Source organism: Alnus glutinosa, chromosome 13 (assembly GCF_958979055.1).
Source record: "Alnus glutinosa chromosome 13, dhAlnGlut1.1, whole genome shotgun sequence".
Classification (NCBI taxonomy): domain Eukaryota; kingdom Viridiplantae; phylum Streptophyta; class Magnoliopsida; order Fagales; family Betulaceae; genus Alnus; species Alnus glutinosa.
The window spans coordinates 3,784,357-3,811,877 of record NC_084898.1 but is presented as its reverse complement, the minus strand read 5'-3'; the positions used below and the strand labels follow the sequence as shown (position 1 = coordinate 3,811,877).

The 27,521-nt window shown below is 38.0% G+C and overlaps 1 protein-coding gene and 1 pseudogene across 1 annotated transcript; both read right to left on the bottom strand.

Moving 5' to 3' along the window:
* Window positions 1-4,353: 4,353 nt before the first annotated feature.
* On the bottom strand, window positions 4,354-5,201 carry LOC133854766 (protein P21-like; annotated as a pseudogene).
* Window positions 5,202-13,233: 8,032 nt separating this feature from the next.
* On the bottom strand, window positions 13,234-14,006 carry LOC133854746 (protein P21-like). The gene has a single exon (XM_062291014.1). It carries the CDS (start codon window positions 13,989-13,991, stop codon window positions 13,314-13,316), a length of 678 nt encoding a protein of 225 aa, XP_062146998.1. The 5' UTR covers window positions 13,992-14,006; the 3' UTR covers window positions 13,234-13,313.
* Between the last annotated feature and the right edge of the window lie 13,515 nt (window positions 14,007-27,521).

Here is a 27,521-nt window from a genome sequence, read left to right as displayed (position 1 = left end):
TATATAAGAATGAATTAAGTAACAAATAAAAATAGTCAATAAATATTAATTGATTATAATTATTTGGTTGTATCAATATGTATATAAAATAGTAAAAGTGAATAATATTAATACTTAATTGTTAATCATATAATCATATGATATAATGACAATTCAAATACTTAATCATATAATTCATATTATATTATTTATGTAATATAATATGATTATATGATCATATAATAATATAATTAACATTGTAGCATATAACATGTAATTATTGATTCACTATATTCAATGTTATAACTTATAAGTATTATTATTAGATACTTATGAATCATTACATCACCGTCATCACGTGATTCAAAATCTAAGATTATATGAGCATACAAATAAAATGATTAAGTATTTAGATACTTAGATACACTAATTAAGTATGATGTAAGATTTTAAGTATCTAATAATTATTAATAATACTTAGAGTCTTAGATACAATGATTAGGTATATAGATTATATACATAAGTATGAATTCATATTAATTATACGAATTATAATAACACTTTTTAAACTTAATCATATTATTCATATATAATGACAATGTAATTCATATAATCCCAAATTAAGTTATTAGGATTGGTCGATTGGTTCGATTGGAATTACTAATGTGTTAATTATGATAATAATTTAGGTGTTATCATTAGAATTTAGATCATATGATATAACATTGTGCATTTGTGCTACATAACCATTAGATATGAATCATATGATCTAAGAATTATCATTAGACTTTAAAAAAAAAAGGTATTATTATCATTTGATATATAGAACCATATGAAAATATAATTATTATAATTATTAATGTTTTAACTTAATATTTATATTGACTATTGTTACATTTTTTTTTTATTTATAATTAAATGACATAAATTTCCTACAAACCAGTAGGTATGAAATTTAATACAACTCACATATAAGATTAACATGTGTCCCTTAACATGTGAGAATCACATGTTTTAATAACAAGTGCTTCTTGTAAGAATTCAATGTCCCACATGACCTGACACATAAGACAACTTATTAGACTCGATCTTAATGTGTAAATTAATCCTCCTTTATTAATTGTTGGTTAATGGTTAATTAATACACCTTAATAAAGTGTTGGTTAATTAACTACGAGAAGTTAATGATTCTTATTAATTAATTCTAACTTTGATGGAAAGTAGAATTAATGGTAATAAAAGAACAAATGTTAAACTCGTATAAGCTCGGCTCGACTCGACTTGACTTAATTATTACCGCTCGAACTCGGCTCGAGCTCGTGATGAATAAGCTCGAGATCGGCTCGGGCTCGTGATGAATGAGCTCGAGCTCGTAATGAATGAGCTCGAGCTCGGTTCTGGCTCGCTCGAGCTCGGCACTGGCTCGCTCGAGCTCGGCTCATTTACACCCCTACTTGGAGCAGTACAAGTCAATTATTAGTGAAGTCTTGATAGCAAGAAAGCTAAGGTGAAGTATCCTCCTGTATTTCCAAGATGGTGGTTCATTTGACAAAACTTTTTTGAGTGTGTTTTTAATTTTTAGTTGTGATATCAATAAAATAAAAATATTTTTATTTTTTTGTTAAAAAAAATCATAAAAAATTTGTCAAATGAGCATGTCAGTTGTTAAATCACCACTTATTTTAAAAGCTTGAACTAATAAGACGAGATAAATTTAATTACTTAATCAATATTTTAACATTCTCTCTCATGTGTGGGTTCAAACATCATTTTAATAGGTGAAGCCTAACACGTAAAATATTAAATTGAAATTGAATTGGTGAGCATATACCCACTGGCGTCATTGTGGAGTTATGTCAGCCTGACTTGGAGCATTACAAGTCAATTATTGGAGTCTTGCTAGCAAGAAAGCTAAGATGAAGTATCCTCCTGTCTTTTCAAGATGGTGGTTCATTGGCAAAACTTTTTTGAGTGTGTTTTTAATTTTTAGTTGTGATATAAATAAAAGTAAAAATATTTTAATTATTTGTTACCATTTTTATTTTTTTGTTAAAAAAAAATATAAAAAAAAAAAAAAACATTGCCAAATGAATTTGTTAGTTGTTAAATCACTACTTATTCAAAAAGTTTAATTTAAGCTGATAGGAAGAAGTAAATTTAATCACTTAATCAAATTTTAACACTCCTCATCACGTGTGTGCTCAAACTTTTCTTTAATAAGTAAGGGCCAACACGTGAAATATTAAATTGATATAGGGTGAATTTGATGGAGTCAATGTTCGAACTCAGGACCTTTGATCGTCATAATATCATATTAAATCATCACTGATCCAAAAAACTTAAACTAATAGAAAAAAAAATAAATTTAATTACTTAAACAATATTTAACATTAACCAAAAAGGTAAAAAGCATTATCAAAGAAACCTTTATTTATAAGGCACAGTAAAAAAACTTAACTGCTCATTCCTGCTACGTAACCTCACTGTCAAAAACCACGTAAATTTTATGTGCATGTATTGTTTTTTTCTCTCTTTTCTCTTTACTTTTCAATAAATTGCATAGTCCGAACAATCCTAGCATTTGTCAGAGTTCATTAATCTTGTGTACGTCGATATATATATATATAGGTATAGGTTAAAAAAGAAAAAGAAAAAGAAAAACTAGATTCAGATCTTATCTTAATTATTCTTACACAGGATCCTGAAAATATTACTAAGAATATTGAATTGTCAAGTTTATTTCTACTAATATAAGGTAAACTTTGGTATATTTTGAGGTGACCGACACTTGGTTAGTTTAAGTAACTATACACTACACCCAATTAACCACAGTTAGAGAGAGAAGGTCTGTATTTTCTTGAGAGAGAGAGTAAACTCAGTTGAGCTCCGTTTCGCTGGGGGGGAGGCTCCATGTCTTCCCCTCCTGGTGCTGGTGTTCCCCTGGCCGTTAGGGCATGGGGTTTTTGTCTCCTAGCCTTTTGGCTGTAGGAGTTTTTGTTCCTCCCGGTGATTGTACCGGTGGAGGTTGTGGTTTTTTTCCTTTTTCCTTTTTTTTTTGTTTCTGTAGTTTTCTTGTGGCAAACAGTGATTTCAGGTGCTGTCCCGTGAAGAACGGTGGGTGTTGGAGGATTTCCGGTGGAGTTTTGTTCAACGCCAGATCTATTAGCCTCGGCTGGTTTTTCTTCAGCAAGAACTTTCCAAGTGCGATGGCCGACCTCTTCTGGTCAGGATGGTCATTTTTCGAGGCTGTGCTGTTCGTCCATGGTCGGTCGTGACCCGCACGAGCCGACGTTTCAGTTCTTATGCTTTTGCGTGTGTGGGCTACAACTGTTTTCTCCGGTCTCGAAAGATGCCGATCTCAGCTTGTGGAAGTCGTCTGTTGCTAAGAAGGTTCCCGGCGAGGGGGCGTGTTTTACACGCGTCGTTTCCGGCAGTCGTTTCTTGCCGGTGTCTGCTGTCTGGGTTTCTGTTTGTGTTTGTTTCTGTTTGTTTTGGTGTTTGTTGTATATTCCAGCTTGTAATCACAGTCTACCGGTGGGTAGCTACTTCAAACCAGGTTTTCCTGGTTTTGTGGGTAGAGATTCTTTATCTCTGTTCACTCCGACGGCTTTCGGGCCCTGTTTCTCGCCTTTGGGCGTTAGATTTGTTACTGGTGCCTTGATTGTAATGTTTTCTTCCCTGGTTTGTAACCCTTTTGGGGAGTTGTTCTATTGGTTTGAATGGAAGAAGACGACACTGTGTTCCAAAAAAAAAAGTAACTATACACTACAAAAACAAATGCTTTTAGCCCGGTACTGTAGCCACATGGCGATTTAGCCATGTGGATATAATATACATGGCTAAATGATTTGTGTAGGTAATTAGCCACTTCAATTTTTACCAAGTCGCCAATTGGTAAAAATTGTCAAGTGCAAACGGCTGCTTTGCTCATTTTGGGTAAAAATTAGATTTTTTTTTTTTTAAAAATAGCTCTGTAAACAGGGACGGAGGGAGGGGGGCTGGCAGGGGCCATGCCCCCCCCCCCCCCCCCCCCCCTCCCCCTAAATTTCCTAAAAAAAAAAATTAAAAAGGTGGGAAAAATAAAATAATCTAAAAAAATAAAAAAATATAAGGTAAAAATAAAAATTTAGCTTACTTGGCCCCTAGCAAAAAAAAAAAATTTCGGCCATTGGCCTCGGCCCATAAAAACTTTTGGCTTCATCCCTGTCTGTAGGAGGTATCTTTTTGGTTCGTACGTAATAAAAGTTGGAAAATACTTGATTCATCATCGGCCACAAGAAATAGCGACTTATAGAGAGAGTTGCAAACATAAATGGTTCACCAAAAATAAAACCGAAGCAAAATGAGAGGGTTATGACATATATATGAGCGTGATTTTATTGCAACCAATTACGTGAATAACGTAATATGGCTTCTGCACACGTGTACGTACGTGTGCACACAAAAGCCTTAAAAGCTTTTATTACATCACATATTATTATATATTACAAGCTAGTAGCTAGTTTCCTTCCTCTTGATCAACTGCTACTTCAAGGGCAGAAGACAACCTTGTAGTTAGTCCCACCGGGGCACGTGAATGTGCTTGTTTGGTCATCCTTAGGGTAACTATAAGCATCGGGGCAGCGAGTCTTAAAAAATCGGGAATAGTCGGTAGGTCCACAGCTTCCAGAATTGCAACAATATTGATCGGTCTTGAACACCGTACATGGATTGTTACAACCGCCAAGTGCCTTCAACTGATTGGGGCACTATCCGTTGATATCAGCAGTACATCTTATACCACGGGTGCACCCATTAGACGTGGGGCTAAAATCCATAGCAACATTAAACCCATCAACAAGAGAGATATCGAAGAAGTCCAAGTTGTTAAATTGGTTTAGTGCATATTCGGCAAGGGTGTTTGGGGGTACACCATAGGCTTGGCATTGGAGAAGCCCGCCACAGTCACCCGTCTGGCATCTGCCACGTCCGGAACCGTCAAAACTGCACCCTGTTCGAGGCCAAATGCGAGCCCCTTTAGTACCGGCATTAACATTAAGGCTCCATGTTTGACCTCGGTTGAGCTGCCTACCACCACCGGGCACCGCTCCGGCCCAAACTGTGAAGGGGCAGTTGTTGGTTATGTCAAATCTAGCTGCATGAGAAAGACCGAAGCAAAGAGTGATAAAAATGAAGAAGAAAATGGATAGATTTTTGGAGAGATTCATTTTGTGAAGAGAGAGATATTGTGGTAAGCTCTTGTGGTTTGTGAGGGAGATGCGTAGGGGTTTATATAGGGTGAGCTTGGGATGGTTTTGGCCTTTTAGGACGGTGCGTAGGTCCTACATGCCATTGTGTCCTGGCGAAATTCTATTGGCTAGCTAGTTAGTCAGGCTTTTGTTGGAAAATTTGACACACCTTACGTTTTATCTTTGGCTAGACTTGAAGACAAGTCAACAAATTAATGGGAAAAACCCAACCTCAGCCACCGTAGTCATCCACTAAAATTTTCTTTTAGAAATGATTCTTTTATATTTTTTTTTTATATTTTTTGTACATTGTTTTTTCTAAATTGACAATAGATTTGTAGGACTCACAATGACATATTTTATTTTTTTTCAATAGTTGATTTAGAAAAAAGATGTACAAATAATATACATGTAATCTATTTTCTTTTGGGAACCCATATTTTCTCTCTCCTAAAAAACATTGATTTATCTGAAAAACTTTATGCAACAAAAGCCATGGGTGTGCTTCTCTCCCCCTTCGATCTTCTTCCTTTCTTCTCTCATCCTCCTTCTTTCCCTTTTTGTTTCCGCCTCTTTTGAAACCCCTATCCTGCTAGAGTTTTTTCTTGCCTTATCTACCTCTTTAGAGGTCATATATGCCTTTTCGAAAGCTGTGTATACCTACTTGGATGCTTTGTTTCTCCTTTCCTTACTACCATCGCAGTTTGCAACGATCATCTCCCTCCTTCACAATGTCTATTGTCGGTTTTGTCAAGGATCTTGGATTGAATTTTTCGAAGCTAGATCTACCTTTCTCCACCAGATCTTTCTCGACACAAGCCACTCCACTGTGTTTCTTGTCATCTTCTGCCTCTGCCAATACGAGTCATGCCTCATTTGAACCTTCACGCATCGAAGCGTGGCTTGCACACGCCAGTGAAGAATTTCGCCAGGATACACCGTACGTTTTATCTTTGGCTAGACTTGAAGACAAGTCAACAAATTAATGGGAAAAACCCAACCTCAGCCACCGTAGTCATCCACTAAAATTTTCTTTTAGAAATGATTCTTTTATATTTTTTTGTACATCGTTTTTTCTAAATTAACATTAGATATGTAAGACTCACAAGGACACACATGTGAGTCCTACAAATTTAATGGTTGATTTAGAAAAAAGATATACAAATAATGTACATGTAATCTCATTTTCTTTTGGGAACCCTTGTTTTAGAAAAAAGATATACAAATTCAATGACCTACGTCTCGTCGTTCTGATCCTTTGTCCTTCTAATCCTTTAGGGGTAATTACCTTTTCCCCCCATGAACTACCGACCAATGTCATTTTGCCCCCACGAACTACCACTTCGACCAAAAGAGAGCATCAAACTACCATTTTTACACACTTTGCCCCCTTCTGTCAGTCTAATTCATGCAAAGACGTAAATGCCCTAACTCAATTTCAAAAATGACTTAAATACACTCATTTAAAAAAAAAAAAAAAAGACTAAAGGAAAAGGGGTGGCTGCCGCCACCCCTGATGTGGCCGGGTGGCCTGCGAGCCACCCCCAGAGGTGGGCTGGGGGTGGCTCGCGGCCACCTCTGGGGTGGCTCGCGGCCACCTCGAAAGCTGGGTGGCCGCGCGGCCCCCCCAGGTTCTAGGGAGGCCGTGCGGCCACCCCTTAGGCCGGGGTGGCTCGCAGGCCACCCGGCCACCGGCAACCACCCCTTTTCCTTCAGGTTTTTGGTTTTTTTTTTTTTTTTTTTTTTTTTTTTTTTTTTTAAATATATTAATTTTAATATTTTTTTTATTAATTACTGTAGATGGTATTTTGGTCTTTAAGTCAAAATTAACGGTAAAAAATGGCATATTCCATCCAAAATTAACGGAATTCCTGACGGAAGGGGGCAAAGTGTATAAAAATGGTAGTTTGATGCTCTCTTTTGGTAGAAGTGGTAGTTCGTGGGGGCAAAATGACATTGGCCGGTAGTTCGTGGGGGAAAAAAGGTAATTACCCCAATCCTTTATATGTGCATAAAGTAATTCTAGGTTCATGACATTTGTGAACGATGCTTTTGGTCCCTAGTTAATATTACTTCTAGAACAAAGTTTCACTTATAATCCTTTCAACACTTTTAAATTTTTTTAATTAATTTTTCTTTAGATGGGGAGTTTTCAACCCAATCTATAAAATTTATGTTTGTTTTAGATCACGTGATTGTTACATACATTTTTAAAAAATACATGTAAAAAACATATATTCTATTAAAAATATTTATAAGAATCATATGTTTCAAGGCAAATATTAAATACTTATCGAATTAAGCACATGTAAATATGAAATGAAGCCAAATCTTTTATAAAAATATGATAAAAAATAACGTGTAACATCATGGTGTAGGATTTTTAATGGGTAAAAATTAAATTTTTATCTCATAATTTTTATACGTGATGGTTAATTGAAATTACCACGTAAACATGTGAGGATGTTTATGATGCATATATGTCGGCCTGACTTGGACTTCTCCAAGTCAACAAGTGGAGTCTTGCTAGCAAGAAGGCTAAGGTGTCTGAAAGAGAGAACCACTCATTCATGTGGACGAAAGCAAACTAGCTACCAATGCAAATCACATATATTATCCGTGTATTTTTTTTATTTTTATTTTATTTTATTTTTCTCTCTTTAATTTTCTCTTTCTTTTCAATGAATCGCATTGTCTTGACAATCTTAACATTTTTCATTTACTAATTAGTACTAATTAGTTTTCAGATTAGTCTTTACTAAAAAAAAAAAAAAAAAAAATTAAGAATAATGGACACTGTAACATCAACGTAATATAAAATAAAAGGAAAATCGAAAATAAGTATTTAGAAGTAGTAAGTTGAACTAATCCTCCTTTAAACATAATATAAAAGATTGAACCAATTTTATCCAGAGCAAAAGAAATTGATAAAAAATTAATATAAAAAAAAAAAGAAAAAAGAAAAAAAAGAAAACTAGCTTTATTGCACCATGATTAGCTTACCAAGGCGTATCTGCCGCGAATGATCTACTAGATATATATATATGGGCCAACAGAGAAATTTGCATTGGAGATCGATTAACATAAACGTAAAACAATTAGTGCATATGTTATGTGAAAAAATAAACTATCCAGATGAAATGATTGGAGGAGAATTTCAGTTATTTTTTACTAAAAATAATTTTCACTTTTATTTTTCTACGGAACAATCTTTAATAATTTTTTCATTGGAGGCAAGCTAGACTCGATCGGTTATAAAGAGGGGTTTGCGGGACTGAAATATACCTTGTATTCATGTAAAAAAGAAAAAAAAAAAAAAAAGGAATTATAAAATAGTAACAAAGTTGAAAGAAATTTTTTCAATTCAAACTAATATATGCTCTTAATTTTAGCACGTAATTCTCATATGCTCTATTAAAAATCCATGTATGAATTAAAAATGCATATACAAATTACACGTACTCTAACTTAAATATTTGAATAGACCGATATTCTAGCAACTTATAATATGAATTCCTTATAAATATTTATCCCTCAAGAGTACCAAATTGCTCTTTGAGTTTTATTTAACATACACATGTTGATTTTAGAAATTATTCTGATTCCCAATCGCGATCTTTGAGACTTTTTGATTAGGGGACCACGCCACAACAATTTACCAAAACTCACGTGTGACGTGTTATTATGGGTCACCCTCGAGCTTTGTAGACGATTCAATACGCGCCTGGCATCTTTCCATCAATTTGGCCATACCTGCTCTTATTCATCTCGTCTTTCAGATATGCCTGCAGTAGCTAAAGGACATCACCTTCAAGTTCCATCTTTTGCACTCTCAGTACGTTTCTGATGAACTGAGCAACGTACCCTCAAAGCCGCAGTGGCATCAGTAACAATCGAATCAATAATGCATGTAGTAATTTTTTGGAGTTGACAGAGTCATTAATTCACACCTCCCCATTTGATCTCTCACAATCACACCAATACTCATCCTTCTTGTTGGAATATATTTATAATTTATTTTAAATATATTCTAAATATAATATTATTGATTTATATTTCTTAGTTTAGGTAGATTTATGTATCCTTGTATAAGTCGATTTAGAATTTAAACCAGCTCATGAAGTAATTAAGCTCAAGAAATCTAGACGCACACCCATCCTATAATCCCAATCTTATACTGATGTAGGACGGAATTTATTAATATTTTCGATGAAAACAAAAATAGAAAAGATGATCAAAATAATACTGAAGCAGCACCGTTTAATTAGAAGCTTACCTATTCGCAGACAATGGAAGTACAAAAGGAAAGCCTTGATCGTCAAGCCAAGACTTTATGTTTTTTTCTTTACTAGGACTAGATTTGCTAGTAGCTTTATTTCTTTCCTTACTAGGATTGGATTTGTTTAATTTCTTTTCCTTTTAGAATAAGTTTTACTTTTACTACTAGAATAAGGTTTACTATTGCTATTAGGAAAGGTTTACTTTTACTACTAGGAATATGTTTACTTTTTCTACAAATATTTCTCTCCTATAAATAGGCTTGCTTATTATGTAAAACTCAGAATCAATTGAATTGTTATAAAATCAGAGAATTCTCTCTCAAATACTCTGCGGAGTTTTATCTTTCTTTTAGCTTGCGGGCTTGTTTTATCTTTTGGGGTAGAAGACGAAGACGCTTCTCCTTGCAGAATCGAAGACGCTGTTCTTTGATTAGTTACCTTAGTCTTCCGCTACGTCATATACGCCCTGATGTGTGGCATGAGCCACGTCAAACTTTTGTTAGGATTTTGTTTTTTTTGGAGTGATTCTTGTACAACTTCTTTCTCACAATCAAAATATATCAGTGGAATCATGCATGATGAGTGCAAAAAGGTTGCGAAAGGATCTTTTTTCCTTTTTTTTTTCAACGTCTGATGCTGAACTGACATAATTAAAAGACATGGTTTTGAAAAACAAAACATTGAGAGGTTAAATAAAATCTGCTCACTCTCTCTCTCTCTCTCTCTCTCTCCGTGCAAGCTTCCATGAACGTGTTTTCTTCTTTCTTCTGAAGAAAGACTCACCCTATTAAAGTTCCGTTTTTTTTTTTTTTTTCCAAATCTCTCCAGATCTTCACAATTAAAATCCGGTCAGAGAAGCTCCGGGAGGCCCTCAAGGCAGCTGCTGCCTCGTCCAACAATGGGCGTGGCACCTTCTGCTCCGTCACTCCGCCATGTGGGCCTAGGCATGAGTCCAAAAGTGAAAAGATCTTACAAGCCGTGCGATATGGAATCTATCATCCATTTACATACCTTTCGGCAAGCCAAATCCTTCAACTCTTCAGGAGAAAACAGAGAAAATTTTTAAGAAATCAACTCGCTTGTGGTGAATTGCATCGATATTTAATTCGCTGGTGCAAGTTCTTGCAATTAAAAGCACCAAACAAAAAGAAAGTTTAGACATTTAGTTATTTATTTAATAAGAATATTGCTTCTTATATTTGTTAACATAAAAAGGGGAACTTCAATAGAGGATACACTATTATGAAAATAATTAGATACCCACAAGTTCCAATCTTAAAGTCATTCTTTTCACCTGTATTTTTCTTAGAAACTTGTTAAACTATCCCAAACCAAATACCTCAATATCCCAGAAAACCAAAGCACGAAACTTTAAGCAGATGAAGCTTTCTTTAGAAGAAAGAAGAAATAACATGTTCATGAAAGCTTGCAGAGACGGAGAGAGAGAGAGAGAAGATTTTGTTTAACCTCGTTTCACTTTTTTTTTTTTTTTAAAAAAAAAAAAAAAAAAAAGAATTGTCTTTTTCGTGTCATGTAACGTCAATTCAGCATCTGGAAAAAAATAATCGTAGTGAAAATATGACGTGGCACGAGCAACGTCAGGGTGTATAAAGTTGGGAGTGTAAGAGTGTCGGTCAAGCATTTTCCTAACAAGATTCGGATCCGGGTTGGTGAGCAGAGAACCACTGGCGCCATTGCCGAGTTATGTCGCCTGACTTGGAGCAGTACAAGTCAATTATTAGTGAAGTCTTGATAGCAAGAAAGCTAAGGTGAAGTATCCTCCTGTATTTCCAAGATGGTGGTTCATTTGACAAAACTCTTTTGAGTGTGTTTTTAATTTTTAGTTGTGATATCAATAAAAGTAAAAATATTTTTATTTTTTTGTTCAAAAAAATCATAAAAATTTGTCAAATGAATATGTCAGTTGTTAAATCACCACTTCTTTTAAAAGCTTAAACTAATAAGACGAGATAAATTTAATTACTTAATCAATATTTTAACATTCTCTCTCATGTGTGGGTTCAAACATCATTTTAATAGGTGAGATCAACACGTAAAATATTAAATTGAAATTGAATTGGTGAGCATATACCCACTGGCGTCATTGTGGAGTTATGTCAGCCTGACTTGGAGCAGTACAAGTCAACTATTGGAGTCTTGCTAGCAAGAAAGCTAAGATGAGTATCCTCCTGTCTTTTCAAGATGGTGGTTCATTTGGCAAAACTTTTTTGAGTGTGTTTTTAATTTTTAGTTGTGATATATAATAAAAGTAAAAATATTTTTAATTATTTGTTACCAATTTTTTTTAAAAAAATAAAAATAAAAAAAAAAACATTGCCAAATGAGTTTGTTAGTTGTTAAATCACTACTTATTCAAAAAGTTTAAGCTGATAGGAAGAAGTAAATTTAATCACTTAATTAAATTTTAACACTCCTCCTCACGCGTGAGTTCAAACTTTTATTTAATAGGTAAAACCCAACACGTTAAATATTAAATTGATATAGGGTAAATTTGATGAAGTCAATGTTCGAACTCAGGACCTTTGGTCGTCATAATATCATATTAAATCATCACTGATCCAAAAAGCTTAAACTAATAGAAAGAAAGAAAAAATTAATTACTTAAACAATATTTAACATTAACCAATAAGGTAAAAAGCATTATCAAAGAAACCTTTATTTATAAGGCACAGTAAAAAAAATTTAACTGCTCATTCCTGCTACGTAAGCTCACTGTCAAAAACCACGTAAATTTTATGTGCATGTATTGTTTTTTCTCTCTTTTCTCTTTACTTTTCAATAAATTGCATAGTCCGAACAATCCTAGCATTTGTCAGAGTTCATTAATCTTGTGTACGTCGATATATATATATAGGTATAGGTTAAAAAAGAAAAAGAAAAAGAAAAACTAGATTCACATCTTATCTTAATTATTCTTACACAGGATCCTGAAAATATTACTAAGAATATTGAATTGTCAAGTTTATTTCTACTAATATAAGGTAAACTTTGGTATATTTTGAGGTGACCGACACTTGGTTAGTTTAAGTAACTATACACTACAAAAACAATTGCTTTTAGCCCGGTACTTTAGCCACATGGCGATTTAGCCATGTGGATATAATATACATGGCTAAATGATTTGTATAGGTAATTAGTCACTTCAATTTTTACCAAGTCGCCAATTGGTAAAAATTGTCAAGTGCAAATGGCTGCTTTGCTCATATTGGGTAAAAATTAGATTTTTTTTTTAAAAAAAAAAAAAAAAAAAATTAGCTCTGTAAACAGGGACGGAGGGAGGGGGTCTGGCAGGGGCCATGCCCCCCCCCCCCCCCCCCCCAAATTTCCTAAAAAAGAAAATTAAAAAGGTGGGAAAAATAAAATAATCTAAAAAATTAAAAAAATATAAAGTAAAAATAAAAATTTAGCTTATTTGGCTCCTAGCAAAAAAAAAATTTCGGCCATTGGCCCCAGCCCATAAAAACTTCTGGCTTCATCCCTGTCTGTAAAGGTATCTTTTTGGTCCGTACGTAATAAAAGTTGGAAAATACTTGATTCATCATCGGCCACAAGAAATAGCGACTTATAGAGAGAGTTGCAAACATAAATGGTTCACCAAAAATAAAACCGAAGCAAAAAGAGAGGGTTATGACATATATATATGAGCGTGATTTTATTGCAACCAATTACGTGAATAACGTAATATGGCTTCTGCACACGTGTATGTACGTGTGCACACAAAAGCCTTTAAAGCTTTTATTACATCACATATTATTATATATTACAAGCTAGTAGCTAGTTTCCTTCCTCTTGATCAACTACTACTTCAAGGGCAGAAGACAACCTTGTAGTTAGTCCCACCGGGGCACGTGAATGTGCTTGTTTGGTCATCCTTAGGGTAACTATAAGCATCGGGGCAGCGAGTCTTAAAAAATCGGGAATAGTCGGTAGGTCCACAGCTTCCAGAATTGCAACAATATTGATCGGTCTTGAACACCGTACATGGATTGTTACAACCGCCAAGTGCCTTCAACTGTTTGGGGCACTGTCCGTTGATATCAGCAGTGCATCTTATACCACGGGTGCACCCATTAGACGTGGGGCTAAAATCCATAGCAACATTAAACCCATCAACAAGAGAGATATCGAAGAAGTCCAAGTTGTTAAATTGGTTTAGTGCATATTCGGCAAGGGTGTTTGGGGGTACACCATAGGCTTGGCATTGGAGAAGCCCGCCGCAGTCACCCGTCTGGCATCTGCCACGTCCGGAACCGTCAAAACTGCACCCTGTTCGAGGCCAAATGCGAGCCCCTTTAGTACCAGCATTAACATTAAGGCTCCATGTTTGACCTCGGTTGAGCTGCCTACCACCACCGGGCACCGCTCCGGCCCAAACTGTGAAGGGGCAGTTGTTGGTTATGTCAAATCTAGCTGCATGAGAAAGATCGAAGCAAAGAGTGATAAAAATGAAGAAGAAAATGGATAGATTTTTGGAGAGATTCATTTTGTGAAGAGAGAGATATTGTGGTAAGCTCTTGTGGTTTGTGAGGGAGATGCGTAGGGGTTTATATAGGGTGAGCTTGGGATGGTTTTGGCCTTCTAGGACGGTGCGTAGGTCCTACATGCCATTGTGTCCTGGCGAAATTCTATTGGCTAGCTAGTTAGTCAGGCTTTTGTTGGAAAATTTGACACACCTTACGTTTTATCTTTGGCTAGACTTGAAGACAAGTCAACAAATTAATGGGAAAAACCCAACCTCAGCCACCGTAGTCATCCACTAAAATTTTCTTTTAGAAATGATTCTTTTATATTTTTTTTTTATATTTTTGTACATTGTTTTTTAAAAAAAAAATTAACATTAGATTTGTAGAACTCACAAGGACACACACGTGAGTCTTACAAATTCAATGCTTGATTTAGAAAAAAAAAAGTACAAATAATGCACATGTAATCTCATTTTCTTTTGGGAATCCTTGTTTTCTCTCTCCTAAAAAACCTTGATCTATCTGAAAAACTTTATGCAACAAAAACCATGGCCATGGGTGTGCTTCTCTCCCCCTTCAATCTTCTTCCTTTATTTTTTCTCTCATATGCATCCAGCATCCTCCTTATTTTCCTCTTTGTTTCCACCTCTTTTGAAACCCTTATCCTGCTAGAGTTTTTTCCGCCTCTTTGTTTCTCCCTTTTTTTTTGCCAGCCTCGTTTCTTGGTCTTCGTGCAAAAAATCAATAACCTGGCCACATTATTCATTTGATACATTTCCTTTTAATTTATGTTTTCTCTTGTGCTTCTTATTGGGTTGCCCAGTGATCCTAATTTGTTACTCTTAGTTGTAGACTTGTAGTACTTTTTCTTGTGTTATGTACTTAAAAACAAAACAAAATAAAACAAAACAAAAATAAAATGGAAAAAAAAACAAAAACAAAAGCCAATGACCTATGTCTCGTCGTTCTGATCCTTTGTCCTTCGATCTAATCCTTTATATGTGCATAAAGTAATTCTAGGTGCATGACATTTGTGAACGATGTTTTTGGTCCCTAGTTAATATTACTTCTTTATTTGAAGGGAAGATGTAAACATTTCATTAAACACCCAAAGGGTAACATAGTTACAGTCATAAATAAACTCAGACCAATAAGGGACTCATAACGATACAAATGTCCCCTTACAGTTACCCTAAAACTCAGATTATACCGATAGTTGCTACAAATAAACCTAATCAATAGAAATGTGCCTCTGCGTTGACATTTGAACCTCTACTTGCACTATGGAGTCAGTCACAAACCATCAAAGACTAGGCTAAATCTAACACAGAGCAAACTATCAAATACAATCTGCAATCAAGAACAGGAAACCACCCAAAAAAGAGCTGTCGTCGGAATAATGCACCGTCGGAGACGGCGCGTGTGGAACACGCGCCGCAGCCGGCAAATCCCCTGTAGCAACCGAACACCAAATCCACCGAACGCCACCAAGCACGGCAACAGAGGCGGAAACGTGGTCATCACGCACGACCCAAGGAGTGACTAACCCCCTGGCGCGTGTCGACCACGCGCCGGTCAACGATGAGTATATCAGCCGTAGCTAGCAGCGGCAGAACCGGAGGACGACGGCGAGCAAGGCTAGGGGGCGCGTGTCGACTAGAGAGTGGCAGAACAGAGCAGATCTGGAACTAAAAAAATGATAAAAACTGAGACTCCCCAAATCGTTCCGCTGGCGACACGTACGACGGAAGCTACCCCCTCCGGCTCCTCTCTGATGTGTTTTCCTGCCAAGAAACAAAGAAACCTAAAAAACTAAAAAACAAACACACTCCATAGTCCAAAAAGACTAGGAGGACTAAAACCACCACTGGAACAAGTCCAGGGAGACTCAAAACTCCACAACCCTAGTGGTTGAGAGACTCTAGCCTCCACTAGGCTAACCTAGGGAGGAACAAAATCCGGGAGGAGGGGGGGAACCTCCCTTCTCCGGCAACCCAAACTCAGAAGTTCTTCTCCCTCTTTTCGACGAAGTCCTGCGAGAGAGAGAGAGAGAGAGAGAGAGAGAGAGAGGTGTCTAACTTCCAATAGTTAATATTACTTCTAGAACAAAGTTTCATTTATAATCCTTTCAACATTTTTAATTTTTTTTTAATTAATTTTTCTTTAGATGGGGAGTTTTCAACCCAATCTATAAAATTTATATATGTTTCAGATCACGTGATTGTTACATATGTTTTTAAAAAATACATGTAAAAAACATATATTCTATTAAAAATATTTATAAGAATCATATGTTTTAAGGCATACATTAAATACTTATTGAATTATATAAGCACACGTAAAGCATGTAAATATGAAATGAAGCCAAATCTTTTATAAAAATATGATAAATAATGCGTAACATCATGGTGTAGGATTTTTAACGGGTAAAAATTAAATTTTTATCTCATAATTTTCTTACATGATGGTTAATTGAAATTAACACGTAAAAATGCGAGGATGTTTATGATGCATATATGTCGGCCTGACTTGGACTTCTCCAAGTCGACAAGTGGAGTCTTGCTGGCAAGAAGGCTAAAGAGTCTGAAAGAGAGAGCCACTCATTCATGTGGACGAAAGCAAACTAGCTACCAATGCAAATCACATAAATTATCCGTGTATTATTTTTATTTTATTTTATTTTTCTCTCTTTATTTTTCTCTTTCTTTTCAATGAATCGCATTGTCTTGAGAATCTTAACATTTTTCATTAATTCATTTACTTTTATTTCTTTATTGAATAATGCTCTGGCTCACTCCGGTAGTACTAATTAGTTTTCAGATTAGTCTTTACTAAAAAAATAAAATAAAAAAATTAAGAATAATAGACACGGTCACATCAACGTAATATAAAATAAAAGGAAAATCAAAAATAAGTATTTAGAATTAGTAAGGGTGCGTTTGGCATTGCGATTTCGTAGAGAAAAAATGCGATTTTAAACTAAATTGCAGAAAATGAATCATTTGGAAACTGCGTTTTTAAAAAATTGCGATTTGAAAACGCAGAAAACTGCTTATTCAAATCGCAGACAATGAGGTACTTTTTTGAAAACGCAGTATTTTAAAAGGCTAACTTGCGATTTTAAAGGCCAAACTGCGATTTTGCCAAACACTTAACTGTATGTGTTTTTAAAAATCACTTTTTAAAATCGTACATTTTAAAATCGCTATTTTAAAATCGCACTTTTTGAAATTATAGACCCAAACGGATCCTATGTTGAACTAATCCTCCTTTAAACATAATATAAAAGATTGAACCAATTTTATCCGGAGCAAAAGAAATTGATAAAAAAAAATTTTTTAAAAAAAAAAAAAAAAAAAAAAACTAGCTTTATTGCACCATGATTAGCTTACCAAGAACAACATGCTGCTAAGTATATTTGGCGTATCTGCCGCGTATGATCTACTAGATATATATGGGCCAACAGAGAAATTTGCATTAATGGAGATTAACATAAACGTAAAACAGTTAGTGGATATGTTATGTGAAAAAATAAACTATCCAGATGAAATGATTGGAGGAGAATTTCAGTTATTTTTTACTGAAAATAGTTTTCTTTTATTTTTCTACAGAACAATCTTTAATAATTTTTTCATTGGAGGCAAGCTAGACTCGGAGATAAAGAGGGGTTTGCGGGACTGAAATATACCTTGTATTCATGTACAAAAAATAAAATAAAAAAATATATGGAATTATAAAATAGTAACAAAGTTGAAAGAAATTTTTTCAATTCAAACTAATATATGTTCTTAATTTTAACATGTAATTCTCACATGCTCTATTAAAAATACACGTATGAATTAAAAATGCATATAAAAATTACACATACTCTAATTAGTTTCCTCTAGTTAGTTTCTATAATATTAACTAGAGGAAATTTTTATAAAATGTTGCATGTGAGAATCATACGGACATATGCTATATATTAAGAAACTAAGGTGTTTTTCACATGCTAAACCGGACGTTTTGGGGAAAATTCTGTCCTTTGCAAGGCACCCTTGAGCTTTGCACACTATTCAATACACGCCTGGCATCTTTCCATGAATTGGCCATACCTGCTCTTATTCATCTCATCTTTCAGAAATGCCTGCAGTAGCTAAAGGACATCACCTTCAAGTTCCATCTTTTGCACTCTCAGTTTCTGCTGAATTGAGCAACCCTCGAAGCCGCAGTGGCGTCAGTAACAATCGAATCAATAATGTAGTAATTTTTTGGAGTTGACAGAGTCATTCACACCTCTCCCATTTGATCTCTCACAATCACACCAATACTCATCCTTCTTATTAGTAATATTATTGATTTATATTTTCTAGTTTAGGTCGATTTGTGTACCCTTATATAAGTAGATTTAGAATTTAAACCAGCTCATGAATTTATTAAGCTCAAGAAATCTAGACCCACACCCATCATATAATCCCAATCTTATACGCCCTGATGTGTGGCATGAGCCACGTCAAACTTTTGTTAGGATTTTGTTTTTTGGGGTGATTCTTGTACAACTTCTTTCTCACAATCAAAATATATCAGTGGAATCATGCATGATGAGTGCAAAAAGGTTGCGAATTGAAAGGATCATTTTTCCTTTTTTTTCAACGTCTGATGCTGAACTGACATAATTAAAAGACATGGTTTTGAAAAACAAAACGTGAGAGGTTAAATAAAATCTGCTCACTCGCTCTCTCTCTCTCTCTCTCTCTCTCCGTGCAAGCTTCCATGAACGTGTTTTCTTCTTTCTTCTGAAGAAAGATTCACCCTCTTAAAGTTCCGTTTTTTTTTTTTCCAAATCTCTCCACGTAACACCCCGGTCCCATATTGGAAAGAGATGAATAATTTACAGAGTGAGTAGTTTATAAAGATACTCATGGGTGTTAAGTCCCACATTGCCTAGTTACTAGGTGAAACTGGGCTTTGTAATGGATTCTTGGAAAAGCTTCAAATTAACTAGTCCTTTTGGGGTGATAGTGCAGATGTGGCTAGCGCTTTTCCTTGGGTCGTTACACTCCAGATCCTCACTATTAAAATCCGGTCAAAGAAGCTCCGGGAGGCCCTCAAGGCAGCTGCTGCCTCGTCCAACAATGGGTGTGGCACCTTCTGCTCGGTCACTCCGCCATGTGGGCCTAGGCATGAGTCCAAATAAAAGTGAAAAGATCCTTACAAGGCGTGCGATATGGAATCTATCATCCATTTCCATACCTTTCGGCAAACCAAATCCTTCAACTCTACAGGAGAAAACAGAGAAATTTTTTAAGAAATCAACTCGATCGCTTGTGGTGAATTGCATCGATATACAATTCGCTGAGATATTTTAATAAGAATATTGCTTCTTATATTTGTTAACATAAAAAGGGGAACTTGATCAATAGAGGATACACAATATTATGAAAATAATTAGATACCCACAAGTTCCAATCTTAAATTCATTCTTTTCACCTCTATTTTTCTTAGAAACTAATTAAACTATCCCAAACCAAATAACTCAATATCCCAGAAAACCAAAGCACGAAACTTTAAGCAGATAAAGCTTTCTTTAGAAGAAATAACATGTTCGTTCAGGAAAGCTTGCAGAGACGGAGAGAGAGAGAGTAGATTTTGTCTAACCTCGTTTCACTTTTTTTTTTTAAATAAAAAAAATTATGTCTTTTTCGTGTCAGGTAACGTCAATTCAGCATCAGACGTTGGAAAAAAATAATCGTAGTGAAAATCTGACGTGGCACAAGCCACATCAGGGTGTATAAAGATGGGTGTCGGTCTAGCATTTCCCTATTTCCCTAACAGGTAGTTAAGATTCGGATCTGGTTTGGTGAGCAGAGACCCACTGGCGTGTCGCGCGCCTGACTTGGAGCAGTACAAGTCAATTAGTGGAGTACGTCTTGCTAGCAAGAAAGCTAAGGTAAAGCATCCTCCTGTATTCTCAAGATGGTGGTCCATTTGAGAAAACTTTTTTGAGTGTGTTTTTAATTTTTCGTTGTGATATCAATAAAACTAAAAATATTTTTAAATTATTTGTCAATATTTTTATTTTTTTTTTGTTAAAAAAAAAATCATAAAAAGACATTGCCAAATGAGCTTGTCAGTTGTTAAATCACCACTTATTTTAAAAGCTTGACATGATAGAAAGAGATAAATTTAATTACTTAATCAATATTTTAACACCCTCCATCACGTGTGGGCTCAAACTTTCTTTTAATAGGTGATGTCCAACACATTAAATATTAAATTGAAATGGAGTTGGTGAGCAGATGAGCAGAGACCCACTGGCGTCATTGAGGAGTTATGTCGGCCCGACTTGGAGCAGTATTGGACTAGTGGAGTCTTGCTAGCAAGAAAGCTAAGATGAAGTATCCTAAAGTCTTTTCAAGATGCTGGTTCATTTGGCAAAACTTTTTTGAGTGTTTTTAATTATTAGTTGTGATATAAATAAAAGTAAAAATATTTTTAATTATTTGTTACTATTTTTATTTTTTTGTTAAAAAAAAAAATCATAAAAAACATTGCCAAATGAGTTTGTTAGTTGTTAAATCACTACTTATTCAAAAAGTTTAAGTTGATAGGAAGAAGTAATTTAATCACTTAAACAAATTTTAACATTCCTCATCACGTGTGTGCTCAAACTTTCCTTTAATAAGTAAGGGCTAACACGTGAAATATTAAATTGATATAGGGTGAATTTGATGGAGTCAATGTTCAAACTCAGAACTTTTAGCTATAATATCATGTTAAATCATCACTAATCCTAAAAGCTTAAACTAATAGAAAGAAATAAATTTAATTACTTAAACAATATTTAACATTAGCCAATGAGGAAATAAGCATTATCAAAGAAACCTTTATTTATAAGGCACAGTAAAAAAAAATTAACTGCTCATTCCTGCTACGTAAGCTCATTGTCAAAAACCACGAAAATTTTATGTGCATGTATTGTTTTTTTTTTCTCTCTTTTCTCTTTACTTTTCAATAAATTGCATAGTCCGAACAATCCTAGCATATGTCAGAGTCCATTAATCTTATGTACGTCGATATATATATATATAAATTGTCAGAGAAAATATTGGCCACCTTGGTTGCCAGACCCAGCCTGAACACAAGGTCCATTGGGTCCACCCGACCGGGCCATAGCAGTTCAAGATAAATTAATCTATCCAAGCCCACCAAGATCATCAGGGCCCAACCTGTTCAACCGACCTGGATAGCCGACCCGGGTACCGATTGACACTTGCACCCGCGTACATCTCGGCATTACCCGGGATCTAAGGGACACGACACCCGATACAAAACTAGATCGTGCACCCAAAGCTTCACCGGCACGTCACCCATAAAGGATCGTATGCCCGAGATAAGCGGTCGTGAATTCGAAATATCCGTGGGCCCGAAGCCAAGCCTTCTTCAACTATCAATTCCCGTGTATACAGGGAACCAATTAACTCTCCTCAATCTCTATAAATACTAGAGTCTCTTCAGATATTAAGGTACATTCTATGCTTATAAAAATTACTCTGCTCATATTCAAACTATCATCTGACTTAGGCATCGGAGCGGGAGCGTCGGAGCACCCCTCCGACGCAGTGTTTGTTCTTGTTTGCATATTTGAGAGGAAGGAGTACTCTGACGAATTACTGATCGACACGTCACCTACCGGAATCTGTCTCAACAGATTGGTGCCGTCTGTGGGAAATCGACTTGTGTTGTTTTTCTACTAAAAAATCCGCTATGGTGAACACTAGATCAGAAGCAAATAGAGTGCCCGGGATGACCGAAATGCCCGAGAGGAAGGAAACTCAAACGATCCCCAACTCACTTGCCTGAATGAAAGAATGGAATAGATGGCCAAAAGTATTGAGGATTTGGCTACTATGAATGCCATCCTCCAGGCTCGGGTTTCGGAACTTCATCGGACAGCCACAGATCCAGAAAACCGAGAGGCCCGCGATAGTCACATCGGAGAGCGATGGGAGGAAGAAAGACATGAAGGCAGTTGAGTTGAGGGGTCCAGAGAGCGAAATGACCGTGAGGAAGAAATCCCTAGAAATCTTCCCCCTCCTCAAACCGAGTCCGAAAGGGCGGTGCAAGGCATGATCGCCCGGTTAGAACAAAGATACAATGTTCTAACCGTAGCTATCCAACGAAACGAGAAGGGAAAAGCTTCCCTAGTCGAAAATCTTTTACAAAAAACTACCTCTCCATTCACCGAGGATGTGGTCAACATTCGCCTTCCCGAGAAGTTCAAAATCCCGGAGATCCCGTTCAATACGGGCCTTGAAGATCCCGTGGAGCATCTCGATAATTTTCGTGCCCACATGGACCTCCACCGAACACCCGAGATGGTGGCCTGCCGAGCCTTCCCTCTTACCCTCTCGGGTAATGCTCGTGATTGGTTCAGGAAACTTTCGCCAAACTCCATTCGTCACTTCGACGACCTCGGAAGGATGTTCCTAACGCTGTTCATGGCCGGGAGGGTCAGGAGAAAGCCATCCAGATCCTTGATGTCATTGCATTAGGGACCCGAGGAGTCTCTCAAAGACTTTTTCATGAGATTCAACCAGGCGCGGCTCGAAGCTGAGGCAGCAACCGATGACTTCATATACGGAGCCCTCTTTCAAGAATCTGAAAGGATGGAGCTCTCATGGCTGATATAGCCCGAAAGCCCCCTCAAAATCTGGACGGCTTCATGAGTAAAGCCAAGAAGTACATCAACCAGGAGGAAATGCTCCGAGCCCTATTGGAATCCGAGCAAACTCACCCGTCCACTTTCGAGCGTCAAAAGAAGAAAAAAGGATCCTCGGAAAGAAGAACGTAGGTGTGTTCCGGAAGGAGAGGAGGCCAGACCAAAGCGAGACCGGGAGTCGCTCCGAGATCACAACTAGACTCCCATCAACGCTCCTATCATGGATGTTCTCCTGGAGATAAAGCGAGACCCAATGTACCGAAAGCCCAGGCCAGTATCGTGAACCCGAATTCACCATATGCAGATCAGTATTGCGCTTTCCACAATACTACCAGGCACCGCACCGAAGCTTACATTTCCTTGAGAATCTTGATAGAACGCTTCATAGAGAATGGGAAGCTTGTCCGATATCTTGCAAATCAAATGATTCTACTGAACCCAGGGCACGACAACCACCCCCGGGAAGATCATAATCAGTTCCACCAGAATCAAAACAATCCTCGGAATGACCGAGAAAGAGATCGGGAAAGAGCTAGGGAACTAGAGCGCAGACCAGATCCTCGGGTTGCCCGAGAAAGAAGTAGAAGCAGAGCCCGACCAGCACCACAAGAAAACCTCCCGAAAATACACACAATTGCTGGGGGTTTCGGAGGAGGAGGAGAGTCCAGCTCGGCTCGGAAGGCGTATGCGAGGCAACTGAACGATTTTGAAGTATACTTGGTGCAAAAACCTCCAAAGTCCCAGAAACATGAGGCCCAGGTGACCAGGTTCTCAGACGATGACTACGCAGGGGTGTCTCTTCCACATACCGACGCTTTGGTTTTAAGCTTAGCCATCACCAACCACAAGATACACCGCATCCTGATAGACACTGAAAGCTCGGCTGATATCCTTTATAGGTTAGCCTTCGAGCTCATGAAGATTGATCGAAGCAAAGTGATCCCGGCTAGGCATTCGCTTGTGGGATTCACGAGAGAACAAGTTCTCCCGCTCGGGTCCATCGAGCTCCCGGTCATGGCAGGAGCGTACCCGAGGCAGAGGACCATACTGGTCCGGTTCCTAATAATAGACCGAACTTCGGCCTACAACGCCATTCTCAGGAGAACAGCTCTCAATGATCCCAAGGCTGTAACTTCAACCCCCCACTTGAGTATGAAATTTCCCATCGAGGAAGGGGTCGGCGTTGAAAAGGGGGATCAGCGTATGGCCCGAGCATGCTACAACACAAGCTTGAAAAAGCTCCCTGAAGCTACGGGACTCAGAGAGAAGACCAAGGAGGACGGAAAATAGCAATCACCGTTGGGGGAGCCGGTCGAGGAATTGGAAGACTTCGAGCTCGGTGACTCAAAGAAGAAGATTCGGGTAGGCTCGCAGCTTTCCCCTAAAATAAAGGAGGCCTTGGTAACATTCTTGAGGCGAAATGAAGATGTTTTCGCATGGAGCCATGAGGACATGCCAGGAATACCCCTATCCGTGATAGTCCACAAGCTAATAATTGACTCGAGCCATCGACCGGTCAAACAGAGAAGAAGAACTTTCGTGCCGGAACGAAATCAAGCCGTAGCCGAGGAGGTGCACAAGCTCCTACAGGCCGGGTTTATTAGAGAAGTAGACTACCCAGAGTGGCTGGCCAACGTGGTTTTAGTCAGAAAAACCACCGGGAAGTGGAGAATGTGCGTCAATTTCGCTGATCTCAACAGATCATGTCTGAAGGACAGTTTCCCATTGCCTTGGATTGATCTCCTAGTAGACTCTACGTTCGGGCATGAACTCTTAACGTTCATGGACACCTTCTCAAGGTACAACCAGATTCACATGAATGAAGCCGATAAAGAAAAAACATCCTTCATTACCGATCGAGGTCTATATTGCTACAAAATGATGCGGTTCGGTCTAGAAAATGCTGAGGCCATGTACCAGAGGCTCGTCAACAAAATGTTCCGAGATCAGATCGGACGGAACGTAGAAGTTTATGTTGACGACATGCTTGTCAAGAGCATCCGAGCCGCTGGCCACATAGCAGATCTGAGGGAGACCTTTGAGACACTGAGGAGTCACAAGATGAAGCTCAATCCGGCCAAGTGCGTTTTTGGCGTCTCCTCCAGGAAGTTCTTGGGATTTATGGTCTCGCAGAGAGGAATTGAGGTGAATCCCGAGAAAGTCAGTGCATTCCTAGGAATGCAATCTCCTCAGACCATCAAGCAACTGTAGCAGCTGATCGGGAGAATAGCGGCCTTAAATCGATTCATCTCCCGATCCACAGATAAATGTCTCCTGTTTTTCAAGATTTTGAAAAAAGCATTCGAATGGAATAGTGAGTGCGAGGAAGCCTTCGAGAAGTTAAAAGAATATTTGACCAATCCGCCACTCTTAAGCTGCCCGTATGAAGGGGAAATACTCTATCTCTACCTAGCAGTATCTCCCTCGGTTGTCAGCTCAGCTTTGGTCCAAGAAGACTCTGGTATCCAAAAACCAGTGTATTTTACCAGCAAAGCACTCCATGGAGCCGAGGAGAGGTACCCCCGGATTGAAAAATTGGCCTTTGCCTTAATTGTCTCGGCACGGAGACTAAGGCCATACTTTCAAACACATGCCATACGGGTGTTGACCGAGCATCCAATGAATAAGATATTGCAAAAACCAGACCTCTCTGGCAGGTTGGTGAACTGGTCGGTAGAGCTGGGACAATTCGATATAGAATTTCATCCTTGAACTGCCATCAAGGGTCAGGTTTTAGCTGACTTCCTTTTGGAAGTCAGTAATACACCCGAGAGTGAAGCACTACCCGAGAAGGAGACTTGGATAGCTTATGTAGACGGTTCCTCCGTTATTCGGAAAAGCGGAGTCGATGTCACCCTTGCAAGCCCGGATGGAGAAAAATTCCAATATGCAATCAAATTGGACTTCGTTACCACTAACAATGAAGCAGAATACGAGGCCGTGTTGGCCATACTCTCTATAGCCCGGGAGATGGGACCAAAAAACGTAGAAATCAGAAGCGATTCTCAAGTGGTAGTTTGCCATGTGCAGGGACTAGCCGAGGCTCAAGGTGAAAAAATGATCCAATATCTTAACAAGGTACATGCATATCAGTCTAACTTTGACAGGACCGCTATGACAAAAATTCCTCGAGAGGAAAATGTCCAGGCTGATGCCCTCTCTAAGATGGGCTCTGGTACCGGGCTTGATGTCAAAACATCTGTTTATGAGGTGGTGGTGCAGACCGAACCATCAATTACCCCGAAGTTAAACATGATGGAAATCGAAAAAAAATCGACCGGTCCCGAGTGGGCCACTGATGTTGTTCAGTACCTCCGAGACGGATCTTTACCCGACAACAAGCTGCTGTCTCATAAGGTCAAAATGCACTCAGCCCAATACGTACTTATTGGAGGAGTACTCTACCGAAGAGGTTATATCGAGCCACTTCTCAAGTGTCTCACAAACTCGGAGGCGGAGTCTGTGCTCAAAGAAATACACGAAGGGGTCTGTGGGAACCATTTAGGCTCGCGGATGCTGGCACACAAAGTAATGAAAGCCGGGTATTACTGGCCAACAATGAATAAGGACTCGGTCAGGCTGGTTCAACAATGCGACAAATGTCAAAGGTTTCCTTAGGTAATGAAGCCCCCCCCCCCCCCCGAAAAACTTAGTCCGATCACTTCGCCCTGGCCATTCGCGAAATGGGGTGTTGACATAGTCGGACCCATGCCACCGGGAAAGGGAAAGCGGAAATTCCTTCTTGTTGCTGTAGACTATTTCACCAAGTGGGCCGAAGCCGAGGCATTCGCTACTATCACCACCGAAAACGTGATAAAATTTCTTTGGAGCTCGGTCATATGGTGATTCGGCATCCCACATGCCTTTGTAACTGACAACGGAAAGTAGTTTGACTGCGGACCATTTCGTAAATGGTGCGCCGAACTTTGGATTCAAAATTATTATTCCACTCCGATTCATCCACAGACAAATGGGCAAGTGGAAGCCACGAACAAAACACTCCTCAAAACACTGAAGAAGAAGCTCGGCAGGAAGAAGGGAGCTTGGGACGAGTATGTCCCTGAGGTACTTTGGGCCTACGTACCACGACACGTACTCCCACTGGTGCTACTTTGTTCTCTTTAACATACGGTTCCGAGGCGGTCATCCCTGTTGAAGTCGGATCACCAAGCTTTCGGGTATCATACTACAATCCAGGACTCAATGATGAAGGAATCAAGCTCAATCTGGACTTGTTACAAGAAAGAAGAGATGAAGCACATGTCACATGGGCATCCTACCAGTACCGAGCCTCCCGTTACTACAACAAAACAGTGAACCCACAGAAGTTCCAACTCGGAGATTGGGTCTTAAGGAAAGTAAGCCTGATTACTAAAGATCCAACTGAATTAACACTCGGACCCCAATGGGAAGGCCCCTACAAAGTAATACGATGTCACGACAAAGGGGCATATCATCTAATCGATACAACCGGCAGGGAACTACCGAGTGCATGGAATGCCGAGCATTTGAAGAAGTACTTTATGTGAATCGCATGTAACCAATTATGCTTTCAGTAAATTCAATCGCTTCGGAATTTGTACAGCTTAAATTTTATCCAGCTTATTTCTCAGATCAAATCAAACCGGCTCAAATCAAAGTGTTGTCTCCCTCGGTTTGAAATACAAACGACTTAGAACGTACACACCGGTCATGTTCCTCGGTAATGACTCAAACAAATTCCCAAATTTGTCTAAGTCATTGGGAGGTGACTTGGTTCAAATCAAACCAGATCAAATCAAAGTGTTGTCTCCCTCGGTTTGAAATACAATTGACTCGGAATACACACACCGGTCATGTTCCTCGGTAA

Bases quoted from the DNA above. Each gene is read 5' to 3' on its own strand.
- LOC133854746 (XM_062291014.1), bottom strand. From the start codon at position 13,991: ATGAATCTCTCCAAAAATCTATCCATTTTCTTCTTCATTTTTATCACT.